At 53.5% G+C, this 16,575-nt stretch overlaps 1 protein-coding gene across 3 annotated transcripts in view; it reads right to left on the reverse strand.

Annotated features, from left to right (window-relative positions):
• GSDME (gasdermin E) overlaps positions 1–14,094 on the reverse strand; it is a 60,940-nt gene extending 46,846 nt beyond the window's left edge. For 2 of the 3 annotated variants that reach the window (XM_002713826.5, XM_008261545.4), the window contains exons 1-3: positions 13,921–14,094; positions 6,330–6,559; positions 3,524–3,716 (exon numbers count right to left, since the gene is read on the reverse strand). In XM_002713826.5, coding sequence (XP_002713872.3) covers positions 3,524–3,716; positions 6,330–6,540 — 404 coding nt within the window. In that variant the 5' untranslated portion in view covers positions 6,541–6,559; positions 13,921–14,094. Of the gene's footprint in view, positions 1–3,523; positions 3,717–6,329; positions 6,560–10,198; positions 10,338–13,920 lie in introns of all 3 variants that reach the window. The other variant, XM_070059667.1, reaches the window with a different exon arrangement.
• Between the last annotated feature and the right edge of the window lie 2,481 nt (positions 14,095–16,575).

The following is a 16,575-nucleotide window of genomic DNA, read 5'->3' on the forward strand; positions in this document are numbered from 1 at the left end:
CTGTACCCAGATGACGACTTGTCCAACTGACCCGAGATAAAATGAGTGCAAATCCGTTCTCAAGCACATCCAGTACTCAAGCATGCCTCATCATCACACCCAAGGCCGGCGCTTATCAGCGGCACCTTATCAATCCCCAGGACATAGCAGGAGTCCAAAGACCAGAGGACCGTGCGGAGAAGACTCACAACAAAAGAAGCCTGGGTTGACTGATGTCCATCGCCGGACTGGGAAACCTGTACCTTTCTTTCCTCCCCTGCCCTGCCGCTCACCTGGATCCCACAGCAACACAACAGGGTCCAGGTTTCTTTTTCATACTAGTGATGTCGCGGCTCCCTGGACCATGACCCCGTGCCGTGTTCACAGCTAGTAGGATTCCTGAAGTCTTCCCAGGATCTCGACCCCGTGTCGGGGCACCAGCCTTCAGCCGAACCTGCAGGGCATCCCGCACTGGGCACCCATCAGGCGTCCTCACGGGGATCTCACCTTCCCGCCTCCGCCATCACACAGTGCTGTCCTTGCAACTATGTTTCCCTCTTCACAGCCACTTCAAGCATGATTGAGAGAAAAGAACGGGAGCTTTGCAGCCAGAAAATCCTGGGCTGACTCCACGTTCTAGCTCCCACATTCAGCCATGCGGCTGGGAACAAGTTCTTTCTTCTCCCGGAGGAGGAGCTGGCCGCACAGAGAACACGAGATGATGTCGCTCAAGAGTCAGGTGCACGGTACGCGCTCCGGGGGGCGCTCCTCCACCCCCATCCCATCCCCCACCTCTGAGTGCTGGCTCTCGCTTCTCTCCTATCTCTACTCTATCCCTCCCAGATGCTTCGGTTGGCCATGGTTTCTACACCTAAACCATGAAAGTGTTTTTAAAAAACCTCTATCGGGAAATGTGATTGCACAGCATTGCCAAGCTGCAGGCTCTTGAAATAGCAGTAACGAGACTGCAAAATATGGCTCAGCTACATGAGCTGTGTGAAGACAGAGGGAGCAGAGAAGAGGCCCAGGGCTCCCCTCTCCCCCAGCCCAGCCTCCCTGGTCCCCTTTCCCAGATTTAGCAAATGAAAATGGAGGATGCCCAGTACTATTATAATTCCACAGGCAAGTAATTGCTAGTGTGTCCCAAGTATTCGGGTAGGTGAAGGGCAATGGCTTTCTAGGAAAAAAAAAAAAAAAAGCCACAGGGAAAGGAAAATAAAGTCACAACCACCAGACACACAGGCAACTGTCCCACCCGCCCAGTGCCACCGGTTCTCACACCCAAAGGCAACTCCATGGGAAGAAACTCCATGAGGTCGCGGAGTCCCAGGGAGGGGCACAAGGCTGCAGTCACCTACATGGTCACACCATCTCCACTAAGCATGGTCATCACTGCACGGGGCCGGGGCAGCCTCAGTAACTGTACGGTATTTTCGTGGTGTTTTGTCCTTGATGGTTTATAAGCACAGTGTCATTTGACGAGCGTACATTTTACATTTCATAGAACCTTAAGGATGTCGGCAGAAGAGATAGGGTATCCTGGCTCTTAGTGCATTTGGACTTGCAATTTCTTTCTTAAAGAGCAAAGGGGATAAAAGGACTCGTGAGGACGCACAGATGCTCAGGTGTCACCTCGGTCGGATGACAGCAGCAGCTTCTCTAAACTCTGTCCCAGTGCCAACAGGATTCTGCTCCCCAGATGCACACAGACGTTTAAACCCCAAAGTCCTGTGCTAATGGTTAATGAAGGGCAGAGCCTTGATCTGATTATGGCCAGCGGTGGGGGGGTGGTCATGTCACAGGGGCTTGTATTTAAGCTTTCCTCCCGGCATCCCCACTCCCCATGTGATCTCCCGCTGCCATTCACCAGCCTCGCCAGATGCCTGAACCAATGGGGCCTGCTGGCCTTGCGCTGTGAACCGCCAAGCTGACAGCAAAAATGAACCTTCTCCCCTCCCACGCGGCTCCTCTCAGGGATCGCAGTTAAAGGCACAGCAAGCCGACTGATTCAGACTCCCTGCTTCTGCCCAGCCGGGGCCTTCTCTACCCATGACCCCTCCAAAAGACCAGTTGGACCAGGTCACTTCCACACTCAGATGCCCGCCAGGTTTCAAGCGTTTCCCATGGCCTTTGTTGTCCTGCAGCAGTGGGCACCCCGCTCTTCTGATGCCTTGCCCCGGCTGACTCGGCTCCAGCCACTCCAGCCACTGCCACACCTCCTTGCCCGTCCCTGCAGTGTCCTTCACTCCCCTCCTTCGGGGCCTGGCTCTCGGGCCACCTGGGGAGCCATTGCTCTGGCGGCACTCTGTCCACTCAGTCCCCCCCCCAGTGCATCCTCCCCACCTCCCCGCAGGGGGCGCCATCCATCCCAATCAACCCACCGTGCTGTGCGCTTGACAGGAATCCTATGTGTGTGCCTCCCCCCCACTGCAGCGCAGGGCAGAGGTACTGGTTCCATCCCCAGCACAACTACTTCCTGAATGTTGACTGGAGACATAGGGTCAAGGGTCAAATGCCCAGTCACCCCGGCACTCACTGAGAGCCGAACTATGAGCAAACACGGCATCTTCTCGGAGATGCCTGAAGCCAGACACCCGCTTTCTTGTTCTCATGAGAAAACTACAAAGAACCAGGCAGGGTGTGGGATTTCTCCATTTCTGATACCAATACTCATACACGCAGCACACAGCACGTCCACCACTGGCACTGTATAACATGTGGACAGAACAGATTTGCCAAAAGTAACATTCTTTTTTAAAAAATCAATTAGGTATTTATCTGAGAAGGAGAGAAAAGGGGCCTGCATTGTGGCGTAGTAGGTAAAGTCACCGCCTGTGGTGCCAGTATCCCACATGGGCGCTGGTTCGAGTCCCGGCTGCTCTACTTCCAATCCAGCTCTCTGCTGTGCTCTGGGAGAGCAGTAGAAGATGGCCCAGGTCCTTGGGCTCCTGCACCCATGTGGGAGACCTGAAAGAGACTCCTGGCTTCGCAATGGCGCAGCTCTGGCCATTGTGGCCTACTAGGGAGTGAACCAGCGGATGGAAGACCTCTCTCTCTGCCTCTCCTTCTCTGTGTAACTCTGACTTTCAAATAAATAAATAAATCTTAAAAAAAAAAAAAAAAAAAAGAGAGAGAGAGAGAAAAACAGAGCACTCTATCCACTGGTTCACCCACCAAATGCTCACAATGATCGGGGCTGAGCCAGGCTCCAACGAGGAGCAGGGAACTCCATCCGGGTGTCCCACTTGGGAAGCAGGGATGCAAGTACTGCAGCCGTCACCTGTGCCTCCCAGGAAGCCGGAGCCAGGTATCGAACTCAGGTACTCCAATATGGAGAGCAGGCACTTTCGCTGCTAGGCTCAAACCTCCCCACCCAACATCCTTTGAGAGCGCTTCCCAGGTCACCCTGCTCCGGCCAAGAACAGTCAAAACTCCCAGACTAAAGAGCATGCTCATCACAACAGGCCATCAACAAACGTGTGGCGATTGGCGGCGTTCGCACCTGCCACCCTTTAACAAGGTCCAGTGCCAGCACCCTCCTCACCTGTCCACGGAGTTTCTGATGAGCTGCTGCAAGTCCACCTCCTGCTTCCGGAGGGTCCCAAAGGAAGACTGGCTCTCCACCAGGCCTTTGCCGCCCACATTCAGCTTGATCCTGCCCAGCGCCGTCTCCACAGACCCGCTCACGTGGTTCTCAAACTTGCCCTCGTATTTCACAAAGTCCGACTCCACCACCACTGGAATGAACGAGACAGGCGGAGGCGTCAGAAGACAGGAGGGCCACTCTGTGTCTTAGGTCACCTGGCCTGCCAAATCCCAAAGCAAACACACGGCTGGCCTGCAAGCGAACAGCAGCTGGCAGCTGGGCTGTGTGCGTCAGGGCCGAGGAAACAAAGCCGGCACACCTGTGCGCCGACGCTCTGTGCAGTGACCTGGCGGCAGGGCCACCAGGGGTGACTTTTCGTGTTGTCTTTCTCCAGCTGCAACTTGTACAGCAAACTGCACGGAAGTGCCTGAATGTTTAACAGATCATTTCAAAGGGATTGTTGAACCACCTTCCAGGTGCAGAAAGAGAACCCTGCACAGTGTGCTTCCCAGGGTGAGGCCTAGACACGACTAGATAAGGTGGCACCACAAGAGAGATGCCAGATTCTGTCCCGGTTGCCCCTCTTCCAGGCCAGCTCTCTGCTGTGGCCAGGGAGTGCAGTGGAGGATGGCCCAAGTGCTTGGGCCCTGCACCCCATGGGAGACCAGGAGAAGCACCTGGTTCCTGGCTTCAGATCAGCATGGTGCACCGGCCGCAGCAGCCATTGGGGGGTGAACAGAAAAGGAAGACCTTTCTCTCTGTCTCTCCCTCTCACTGTCTACTCTGCCTGTCAAAAAAAAAAAAAAGAGAGAGAGAGAGAGTAGCCGTCCCACCCGCCCCGACTCACATTGGGCAGGGCTGCTGTCCTCACTGGCCGGGGACCACTGGGCCCTGCCTTGCACATCTCCCCTTGCCACCAAGCAGCCTTGGAGCCAAAAACCCTGGCCCTGCTCACCGTCTCCAGCCAGATTAATTCCCTTAGAACTAGCCTCTATTGCGTCAATCACTTCCTTACCACGTAAATCCTCGTCTGCCCTTCTGAGAGCCGGCAGGCATGCCCATCCTTCCTCAACCACACCGCGGGGCACAGCAGCTCCCAGACTCTCCACTCTTCCCTCCTGGCTCCCCGGAAACATGGAATAAGCCCACCCCCTGGGGGCCCCAGGTGCAGTCAATTCAACTGGGAATTACCACACTCCTCAGCTGCCCACACCCAGGTGGCTGCTATGAGGGTGCCTTCAAGATCTGCCCTTTTCATTTCAACCCACAAGATAAGTAACAGGTGATGTCATGTCTGCACCACCAGCCATCAAGACAGACAGATCTCCGAAGCCAGGAGCCAGGTGCTTCTTCCTGGTCTCCCATGTGGGCACAGGGCCCAAGCACTTGGGCCATCCTCCACTGCCTTCCTGGGCCACAGCAGAGAGCTGGACTGGAAGAGGAGCAACCGGGACAGAACTGGTGCCCCAACCGGGACTAGAACCTGGGGTGCCAGTGCCGCAGGCAGAGGATTAGCCAAGTGAGCCGCAGCGCTGGCCTTTGTTGATTTTTTAAAGCTCCTTTTTTTTTTTAAGGATTTTTTTTTATTTGAATGGTAGAGTTAGAGAGAGAGAGACAAATCTTCCATCTACTGATTTACTCCCCAAATGGCCACAATGGTCAGGGCTAGCCCAGGCCAAAGACAGGAGCCAGGAATGCCATCTGGGTCTTCCATATGGATGGCAGGGACCCAAGTACTTGGGCTATCTTTCTTTGCTTTCCCAGGCACATTAGTGGGGAGTTAGATCAGAAGTAGAGCAGCCAGGATTTGAACCTCTGCTCATATGGGATGCTGGCTTAACCCACTGTGCCACAACACCAGCCCAGATTTTTTATTTTCCTCTGCAACTCTTTCTATATTTCATATACTGTTTTAGAATAATGTACCCTAATCCATTTTTTTAAAGCTTTATTCAGTTGAAAGGCAGAGTGAGAAAGAGATCTATCTATCTGATGGCTCACTCCCCAAGTGACTACAACAGCCAGGTCTGGGCCAATCTGCAACCAGGAGCCAGGAAATCTATCCACACGGGTGCAGGGGCCCAAGCACTTGGACCATCTTCTGCTGCCTTCCCAGGCACATTATTAGGGAGCTGGATGGGAAAAGGAGCAGCTGAGACTCAAACCAACACTGGGATTTGGGATTCCAGTGTCCCTGTGGCACAACAATGCCCCCTCCCCAAATCCACTTTTGATGTCTACCTGCAGGCAACTTTCAAGCCACTCCCTTTCCCTTTCTGTTGCACACTGGACAAGCAGGTGAGGAAGCCCAGGTGCTCCCTGCATTTGTGCCAGTGAAACTCAAACCCCACCCCACCCTCATCTCCATCACTAACCCCAGTAAAAGCGGAGCCTGTCTCTGGCTGTTTTTGGAGCAACTTGGGAGCCTAACCTGCACTCCCAGGAAAGCATCCTCATGTGAGTAACAGAACTTGCACACCTCTCCACAGGCCTGGGGCATCGTCAGACTCAATACTGAGCCAGATTCCCCACGCAGGCTGCGTGGCCACAACATCTACAATGGGCAAGTCTTCCTTTTACACCAAAACCGAACTGTGCTTTTTAAACCGCTGCACGTCAGGCCTGCAGAATTCTGTGCATTTCAGAAAAGGGTCAGTTTTCAAGACAGTGGACCAAGACAAAGAAGGATTGCTTGCAAGGTATGCTCTCAATTCGAGACAACGCAAGTCGAATCTTCCAGGACTCGGCCCTCAAGGAAACCCACCTGGACTGGGAAAGTCGGCTGCGGAGAGCACGTCTCCCAGGGTGACAGACAACAGCTGGTACTTGGGCTTCTGCCAGCACCAGTATCTCTTCCTCTTGGTCACCAGACTGAGGAGCTGTAAGTTATCCGAGTCGTTTAAGTTTGACACCGCGATCAAGTTACCACCAGCGTCGACTTCTTTAAGAAAATTCCTTGTTGCTTTGGCAAACATCTTGGGAGCTGCAGATTACCTGGGGAGGGAGGAATATTACTCTAAAATCAAATACAAAGTTGTCATCTTGTGGGTTTTTTTTTCTTACCTAAAATGATCACGTGTCCTTCTAATCTCAGCAGCTCCCGTGAAAGAGCACCTTCTCCCTAGGAAACCACCCGGTCTCAGTTCAGTTGGGGACAAAGAGCCCAAATGGAAATTTTGAAGGAGAACTCGCGGATCAGCCAGCACAGGCTAGGAAGTGCAGAAACAACCAACCCCTGAACCTTAATGCTTTGCAGCAACACAGCGCTGCCCACGCTGCACACCCGACGCAGGGATGCGGGAGAGAGCTCTGTCCATCGCAGTCAGGGATCCAGGCCGAAGGCGAAGTCACCATCTTGAACCACGTCAGTCATTCTCCAATAGGGAAAAGAGGTCTCACCCCAACACTTAAACGCTCTGGTCCAAAAGTGACCACGTGGCACGTTCACCTGCCACTTGTCAGAACTCGTCATGTCCTCAATGACAAGGGTCAAGAAATGGAATCCCACCAAGAATCTGACTACCCTAATGCGTGGCTTGCTGATGGCTCCTCCCACAGTACCTGGGTCAGAGGCCTTGCTGTCTATGTGATGCAATCTCTCCTACTCAGAAATGGAGAACAGCTAGTTTTTTACTTTTAAACCCAGAAATGAAGGCACGGCCACACTTTAGCTAGAGGTAAAATGAGGAGACATATTGGAAGATATAAAATAAAAGTGCCATACTCAGTGAAAGAAGCGGAGACTATTTAATAAACAGAGTTAGAACGAGGGGCTAGCCCCTTGGAAAAACATAAAGCCTGACTCCTCGCCCACAGCATACAGAAGAGCACATTCCCAATGGATTAGAGGCTGCTTGGGGAAAGACAAAACCATAAAAATACTAGAAAAAGGGACTTTGGTGGAGTAGGCTAAGCCTCCACCTGCAGCACTGGCATCCCATATGGGCAACAGTTCATGTCCCGCTGCTCCTGTTCTGATCTAGGTCTCTGCTGTGGCCTGGGAAAGCAGTAGAAGATGGCCCAAGTGCTTTTCCCCTGCACTCTTCATGGGAGACCCAGAGGAAGCTCCTGGCTCCTGACTTCAGATGCGCCCAGCTCCATTTGGGCCATTTGTGAAGTGAACCAGCAGATGGAAGACCTTTCTCTCTGTCTCTCTCTCTCTCTGTAACTCTACCTCTCAAATAAATAAATAAAATCTTAAAAAAAAAAAAAAAAGCTGGAAAAAACAAACACAAATATCTGCACAACTGTAGGAGGAAATGGGCCTTAAAAAGATAAATGAAAAATACTGATAATATTCATGATAGAGAATGAGAATGCCAAGTACTTTAAAAACTTTTAAAAATCAGGTTTTTAAATACCTCATTAGAAACAGGAGCAAGACAGCTGACAACATGTTAATTGCACAGAGCTAAGAACACACACAGACGAGGGGTTTCTGAAAGTCAGCACTGGGGAAAAGCTGGGCACGGAGGTCAGCCTTTGTTCGCATCAGGGTGAGCCTTGTAAAAAACCATCTATTTATTTATTTGATTGATTGTTTTGACAAGTGGACAGAGAGAAAGATCTCCCATTCTGGTTCAAATGAAGCCAGGAGCCCAGAACTCCATCCAGAAGGTCTTCCTCAGGGACCATTCTGGTCCTACTGCTCCATGGGTGGCAAGGACCCAACTACTTGGGCCATCACCTGCCTCCACCCAGGGTGCTCATCAGCAGGAAACTAGATCAGAAGTGGAGCCAGGACCTGAACCCAGGCAGTCCAGCATGGGATGTGGGCACCATGCCACCCCAATAAACTTACTTTTTAATTCCATTTATTATTCCACAAACTTTTGGAAGTACCATCATATATAATACAAAAATGTATTACAAAAAAAGCATAATTGAAATAACATAATCTTAATCTCTCCATAGTCAAAAATAAAATGCCTAACAGACAAGAACCACATTCTGTTTGTATTCACATCCTGGTGCGTGCCACCATCACAGCCATATGGCTCTCACAGAATTTAAGACCTGAGGGTAATCCCTGACCTTAACTCGTTCAACGTACGTGGTTCAGCACAGTTCTCTTCCAGGCCATCGGAAGGCATCTGCCGTGCCTGTCACCAGCACCTCGGTAAAGGACCCTCCTTAGGGCCTGCGGAAGCGTGTGCTCCCCGACTGTTCCTGGGCGGCAGCAGCATGAAGCGACGTTGAAGGAGGAATCCCTCTGCCACAGTGAACCGCAAAGCCAGCCACGTATGCTAAGGCTCTCATCTGGAACTCATCCCTCACTACGCTAAGCACTCACCCATTCACCGTATCAGTAACTAAATCATTCAGTAACTCTTCTTGAGTTCCTGGTACTCCGGGTCCTGAGTTTAAGGACTTAGAAACAGGGGCAGGCATTTGACACACGGTTAGCACCCCCCTGGGATACCCACATTCCACATCAGAGTGCCTGCTTTTGAGCCCCAGCTCTGCTCCTACTCCAGCTTCCCGCTAGTGCTCATCCTGGCAGGCAGCAGGCGATGGCTCAAGTACTTGGGTCCCTTCCACCCCTGTGGGAGACTCTGATGGAGTTCCTGGTTCCTGGTTCCTGGCTTTAGATTGGCTCAGCCGCAGCTATTGCAGATGAATTTGGAGGGTAAATGAGCAGACAGAAGATTTCTGGCACTCTTTGTCTCTCTGCCTTTCAAATAAATAAAAACAAATAAATAAAAATTGAAAGCAAAGAAATACTTAGGTTACAGAAATAAAAAATAATCCCATCCCTTGATGAGTTCCCAGTTTGGTGAACAGAGAAATAGGTGATTTTCTTGGTAATTCTAGCTACAGGGAATGAACCAAAAGCCAGGGCACCTAAATCCCAGCAGAGAGGGGCACAGGGTCACAGCAGTGCTCCTGCAGAGTGTGGCATCCCAGCTGCACGGCACAAGCTAAGCAAGCAGAAGCAGGTCACTGCGAGGGGCTAACTGAGGGGGGCAGCCATTACAGAGGTGCAGAAGTGGAGGAGGTGGCAGACGGATGCTGAGACGCTGCAAGGCAACATGAGCTACCAGCGAGCAGCAGATGGCCCAGGAGACACCAGGTCGTGCTGGGATACCCACTTCCTTCAGAGCCCCGGGACGCCTCACCAAGCTCCTACACTGGAATGCGGGGTTCCAGAATAGGGAAAAGCCAGGGCGAGGCGGAGGTGGCCCCTGGCCCACGGATGTGAGGTCCATTCCTCCCCTGCGGGGTAGCAGGAGCCACTGGGAGCAGTAGGACCAGAATGGTCCCTGAGAAAGACCTTCTGGAAGCAAAACAGGAAATGGACTGGAGGGGAACAGGTAAGAGATGGACAAGAAATGACTGCGCCTGCACTATGTCAGTGGCGTAGGACAGGCAAGTTGCCGGTTTGGTGGCTTTTCCAGAATTCCAATTGGATGAGAGAAGTTAACATTAGACAGGGGACTCCCTGGGATGCCCTCCAGGCATCTGAGGTGCAGAGTGGGCAATGAGGTGGAGAAGCCAGTCAGCAGCACAGGAAACTCAAGAGGAAACAGATTTGTGGGGAGCATTAAGGCAGCATCAGCCGAGACTGCATCCGGGACATGGCAAGGGAAAGAATCTTTAACGAAACGAGTCTCAGCCAGCGCCATGGCTCACTTGGTTAATCCTCCATCTGCAGCGCCTGCATCCCATATGGGCACCGGGTTCTAGTCCCAGCTGCTCCTCTTCCAGTCCAGCTCTCTGCTGTGGCCCAGGAAGGCAGTGGAGGATGGTCCAAGTGCTTGGGCCCCTGCACCTGCATGGGAGACCAGGAAGAAGCACTTGGCTCCTGGCTTCGGATTGGCACAGCGCCAGCCATAGCGGTCATTTGGGGGGTGAACCAATGGAAGGAAGACCTTTCTCTCTCACTGTCTAACTCTATTTGTCAAATAAATGAATGAATGAATGAATGAATGAAATGAAACGGGTCTCTCCTGGCCTGTGGGAATGCATTCTGGCAGTACAAGAGAAAAGCCACAGCAGGCTCTGCCTCGGTTTGCCACTGGTCCCAAGATCTCTGCGTTCACGGTTTTTGTATTCTCCTCCGGAACAAGCTGAAAGAGAGCTCACTAACTCACCTGCAGATAAGATCGTCAGATTTTTGTAGGAAACAAGTGAAGTTTGCCCTTGAAAACCCAACAAAAGCAAAATAAACCCCAGATGCTCTGGGCAGCAGTGCCTTGGTCGTGACACTTGTCCCCCGCAGAGGGATGGGAGGCTGAAGAAAAGGAGCCCCTAAATTAATTTTTAATGGATTTTTTTTCATCTAACATCAAACACAGCCAGTCTGCCTTCTTCATAGGGTAGACTGCTTTGGGGAAAGTCACCGGAGGTGGCTGCTGCTTTGTAGGTTTATACTGAAATCAGCTAATTCAGTCATGGGACTCTGGGAGTATTTTTCTTATAAAGTTAGAGGTTTCTTTTTTATTATTATGTTTGAATACATAATACATTGACACGGCTCCAAAATCCGAAGTGTTGGGGCAGACATGGTGGTACAGCGGGTTAAGCTGCTGCTTAGGATGCCTGCATCCCATGTAACAGTGCCTGGTTTGAGTCAACCTCCATTTTGGATCCAGCTCCCTGCCAACGTGCACCTGGGAGGCAGCAGATGATGACTTGAGTACTTGGGTCCCAGCCACTCACACTGGAGACCTGGAGGGAGTTCCAGCCTCCTGGTTTGGGCCTGGCCCATTCCTGGCTGCTGCAGGCATTGGGAGAGTGAATTGGCTCCGGGCTTCAACCTGGCCCAGCCCTAGTTGCTGAGGGCATTTGGAGAGTGAACCAACAGAGAGAAATAAAATAAAATAAACTTAAGCAATAGCCACTAGGGTAACTACTGCAGGAGGTGATACTATAATCTCTATTACCTGACAAGGCTGAGTCACGGCCAAGGAATCATGTAGACTTTGAACCAGAAGAGACCTAGTCATCATCTTCTGTTTCTTCAAATTTTTACTTGAAAGGTAGAGTGAGAGAGAGAGAGAAAGCCATCGGCCTTCTGCTGGTTCACTCCTGAGATGTCCACAATGGCTGGGGCTGGGGCAGGCCAAAGTGAAGAGCCCAGAACTCAACCTGGCTCTCCTCTGTGGGTGGCGATAACCCAAGTACTTGGTTCACCATCTGCTGCCTGCCAGGCATAACAGGAGGAAGCTGGACCAGAAGCAGAGTAACCAGGACATGAACGAGGTGCTCCAAAATGGGGTGAGGGTGCCCCAAGGGGCAACAACCCACTGTGCCACGGACCCGCCCCTGGACCTGACTCTCATACTCCATTCAGGATTCTCCAGTTTGACCACCGGGTCTGTGCCTGAACAGTTCTGGGGAGGAAACCTCAACATCAAAATGCACTGGAGAAAGAGAGAGGCAGTGTTTGAGCACCTGCTGTGTGCCAGGCGCAAGGCTTAACGCCGTATACACATTTCTTCATTCAACCTGCACAGCCATCTTGAAAACAGGCCTCGACCACGTTCTACAGGCGTGGAAACGGAAGTTCCAAGATACTAAGGAGAAGGGAGCAGCTCTGGTACCCAGGAGGCCGCTCGGTACTGCCAGCCTGGCCCTGGTGCTGCCAAATGCGGACAACGTCACAGAACATCAACCCTAGGCAAAGCTGCTCTGGGACCGCGAGGAATCGGGACAAACAGAAGACCATGCCAGAGCACCTGGCTCCTGGCTTTGGATTGGTGCAGCGCCAGCCGTAGTGGCCATTTGGGGAGTGAACCAACGGAAGGAAGACCTTTCTTTCTGTCTCTCTCTCTCACTGTCTATAACTCTACTTGTCAAATAAATAAAAAATTAAAATTAAAAAAAAAACAGAGGTTCAAGTTGTTACGGTAGACACAGAAGTCATTGCCAGGGACCGTCTGTTGTGTCCTCGCTACCTGGGGAAATGAGACGTGGCTGAACTTTCCTGCTGGCCTCCTGTGAACAACTTCAGCACCTTTCCAATTTTCAGTTTTCCAAACAAAGTGAAACCCAGTCTGTTAAGTTAAAAGACGTGTCTTCGTTCCTACCTTCTGGCACTCAAAGACCAATACCTGAGCCCATTTTTAGTGAGAAGACAAATTACAAAGATACTCCATAATTTCTTTCTAAAATAAAAATTTGAAGGGGCCCCGCACTGTGGCGCATCAGGCTAAGCCTCTGCCTGTGGCACAGGAATCCCATATGGGCACCGGTTCGAGTCCCGGCTGCTCCTCTTCCAGCTCTCTCCTATGGCCATGGAAAGCAGTAGAAGATGACCCAAGTGCCCCTGCACGCGCCTGGGAGACCCAGAGGAAGCTGCTGGCTCCTGGTTTTGGATCAGCCTAGCTCCAGCCATTGTGGCCATTTGGGGAGTGAACCAGAGGATGGAAGATCGATCTCTCTCTCTCTCTCTCTCAGTCTCTCCCTCTCTGTAATTCTACCTCTCAAATAAATAAATCTTTAAAAAAATTAATATGTGAAAATAAACATAAATGCAAGTTTGGAATGGGCTCGGATGAGGCCTGCGGCAGAGGCTCTGGGAAGCTGGGTGGGCACTGGAAGATGGAGCCCCACTGGGAATGCAGAACCCACGGTGTGCAGCTCGGGTTCAAAGCGAACAAAAAGCACAGAAAACCTATGAGGCCTCCCGCAGCAGGCGAGCGGAGGGGCAGGGCCGGCTCTCTCCATCACTCCCCACCATCCTCCCTCATAGGAGCCCGGAGGCGGAACTGGATTCCCCAGGGGATCGCCTCCACTCTCCCTGATTCCAGCCCCACGGCACTCCCCCCTCACCCCGACTCGGCGACCCCATCCCTAGCACGGGGGACTCTCGGTGGGGAATCCGCCAGCTCTGCCAGTTGTTTCTGGCCGCACCCAGTCCCTCGGGAGCAGGTGCGGAGCTGCTACCCAAAGGCACGGGGGTCCTCACGTCGCGGCTAAAGGAAGCTTAAGGGACAGCCGAGGAAGTCACCCAGCCCGGCCCGAAACGCAGAGGAGCGCCTCGCCCCTTCCCAAGCTGGGGGCACCCCAGAGTCCCGGCCCGGCGACGCAGAAAGGTGGACCCCACGTGGGCTCGCGGCCAGACCTTCCCACGCACACGTCCCCAACCCCGAGGGGAGACACCGGAAGACAAACGGTGGCCGAGGGAGCCAGGGTGGCGAAGGGATGGGGACTAGAAGGTGCCAGGCGCGCAGAGACGTGCTAGGAAGGAGGTGGCACAGGTGTGGGCCGAGGACCGCGGACACAGACTGACGGGATGGGCCGGGGCCGGGCCGGGCCGCAGGGAGCCGCTGTTCCGGCCGCCGGGCAGCCAATCGGGCCGCCTCCCTTCGAGGGAGGGGTGACCCGACAAGAGCGCGCCGCGCACTTACCCGCGCGCCCGCCGCTCCGTGCCGGGCAGCCACGCGCTCCGAGGCCCCGCGCCTGGCGCCCAGCGCTGGCCAAGTCGCACGAGCAGCGAGCCGAGGGCTGGGCCCGCACCGGGGGCTCCGGGAGGGCGGAGGCAGCACCCGCCCGGACTTGGGTCCATCCCCGCCCCCGGAAGCCGCGGGCCGGGCGCGCCTGGTGGAGGCGGGGCTGCCCTCGAGTGACTCCCGGGCTCGCGCTGCCGTCGGTATCCAAGTGCTGGGGCGCACGGGGACAAAAGTGAGCTCGGCCCGCAGAGACCTCACCTCGCCGCGCTCCGTCTGGGCGGCAGGCGCCAGTAACAGTGGGGTGTAGTCTGGCGCTGTGGCCTCGTGGCCCAGCTGGGAGAGCCCCAGGGGACCCCCCCCTCCACCATGCTTAGGCCTGGGAGGATCCGGATTACTGATGCAACTACCGCCTGAAGCCTACCCCTGCCCCTCCTGTTTGAGATGCAGACTTTAAAGCCCCAGGAAAACCAAGACCCTGAATCACAAAGACTGAGTGAGGGCCCGCAGGTGACTACCTCAATGCCAGTCTCTGCCTAGCGCTTCCAGGAGCTCACAGGCCTTCCTCATACGGAACAACGCGCAGCCCCCCACCCCACCCCCGGAGCCCCTGAGCAGAGCGGAGCCCAACACGAGGGCGCCTACCGCTGACCACTCCATGGAAGACCTTGGGCACCGTGGACCACCCAGAAGCCCCCACATGAGCTGATCACGCGCTGATCAGCCCCCGCTTTATAAGATTCACCGCCTTTGATCCCTGGGACATCCTGAAACTGAGTCAGAGCCCCCTGACTCCTTACTTTGCCAATCACAAATCAGCTCCTACCTTCTTCCACCTCCCCACCCTCAGCGATTGGCTGGCTGCGCCCTGGGCCCCTGGACCCAGCTTGGGGTTCTATGGCGATTCCTCCCACCAGTTTTGGGAATGTTCTATAACATGCCCACACTCAGGCCCCGTGTTAATTGGTAATTCCTGGAACCTGGACTTGACCAAGCTGCTCTCACACAGCAGGTGTCAGGCCATACTGAAGGAGGGTGTGAGAGAACAGGTGCTCAGAGGTGGCTTGAGGTTGACTTGAGTAGCAGGCTGCTCCACTTCCAATCCAGCTCCCTGTTAATGGTCTGGGAAAAGCATCAGAAGTTGGCCCAAGTGTTTGGGCTCCTGCCACCAACGTGGGAGACCTGGATGGAGCTCCTGGCTCCTGGCTTCTGCCTGACCCAGCCCTGGCTGTTGCAGCCATCTGACGAGTGAACTAGCAGATAGAAGCTCTCTCTCCCACCCCTGTTAACTATGCTTAGCAAATAAATAATTAAATCTTTAAATTATTCACTGGCTTTAATCCTGTGGGGTTGTTTGGGAATTTGAGTGATAGCTGCCTGGATCTTCTGCAGGGAAGATCTTCGTGCAAGGAAGGAGGTGGCACAAGCGTGGGCCAAGGACCGCGGACACCCACGGACCGGGGCCGGGCCGCAGAGAGCCGCTGTTCCGGCCGGCCGCCGGGCAGCCAATCGGGCCGCCTCCCTTCGAGGGAGGGGTGATCCGACAAGAGCGCGCCGCGCACTTACCTGCGCGCCCGCCACTCCGTGCCAGTGTAATTACACCCAGGTGTAATTGGGTTGCTGTGCCTTGGGTGACCAGACTCAGTTTTGGGGTTCCACTGCAAATCCTCCAACTAGTTTGGGCCTCCTGATCTGCCAATGTGATAAGGCGCGGAAAGAAACAAAGAGAGGCTGGTACTGTGGCTTGGAATGTTAAGCCTCTGTCTGCGGTGGCCGCAGGCATCCCGAATGGGCGCCAGTCCAAGTTCCAGCTGCTCCACTTCTACACTTGATCTTAGCCAAAAGGCTGAGAAGCGATTGATTGCTGCACTTCTGATCCAACTCTCTTCTAATGTGCCCACAAAAAAGCACCGGAAGATGGCACAAATACTTGGGCCCCCGCACCCACATGGGAAACCCAGAAGAAGCTACCGGCTCCTGTTTTGGATTGGTCCAGCTCCAGCCATTGGAGAGTGAACCAGCAGATGGAGGATCTCTCTCTCTCTCTCTCTCTCTCTTCTCTCCCTCCCCTCCTTCTATGTATCTCTGCCTTTCAAATAAATAAATAAATCATTAAAAAAAAAAGTAATGGAAAGAAGAATCACTATCCTAGCACTGTCACCTGTGTTACTGGTTTCCTGTCATCATAAAATCATATTATGATGCAGTGGTGGAATATGCCCCCCCCGCCAAGTTTAGTGCTGGAAATTTAATCACCAGTGCGACAGAGCCGCCCCACATGTGGATCGATGCACCGATGCTACCAGCACTGCGGGGAGGGAGTCATCACTAGAATCAGGTCTGGCCGAAAGGTGAGTGCAGCCCTCTCCTCCTCCTCCCTCACCGCAGCCCTGTCATGTCTCCTCTGTCTTGGAATGACACAGCAAGGCCCTCACAGGTGCAGCCCCTTGACTTTGGCCTTCCTGGTGTCTAGAACTGTAAGAAATAGAATCTTGTGGGCCGGCGCTGTGGCACAGCGGGTTAACCCTGGCCTGAAGTGCCGGCATCCCATGTGGGCACCAGTTCTAGTACTGGCTGCTCCTCTTCCGATCCAGCTCTCTGTTATGGCTTGAGAGG

The sequence above is a fragment of the Oryctolagus cuniculus genome, chromosome 16 (assembly GCF_964237555.1).
Source record: "Oryctolagus cuniculus chromosome 16, mOryCun1.1, whole genome shotgun sequence".
NCBI lineage: Eukaryota > Metazoa > Chordata > Mammalia > Lagomorpha > Leporidae > Oryctolagus > Oryctolagus cuniculus.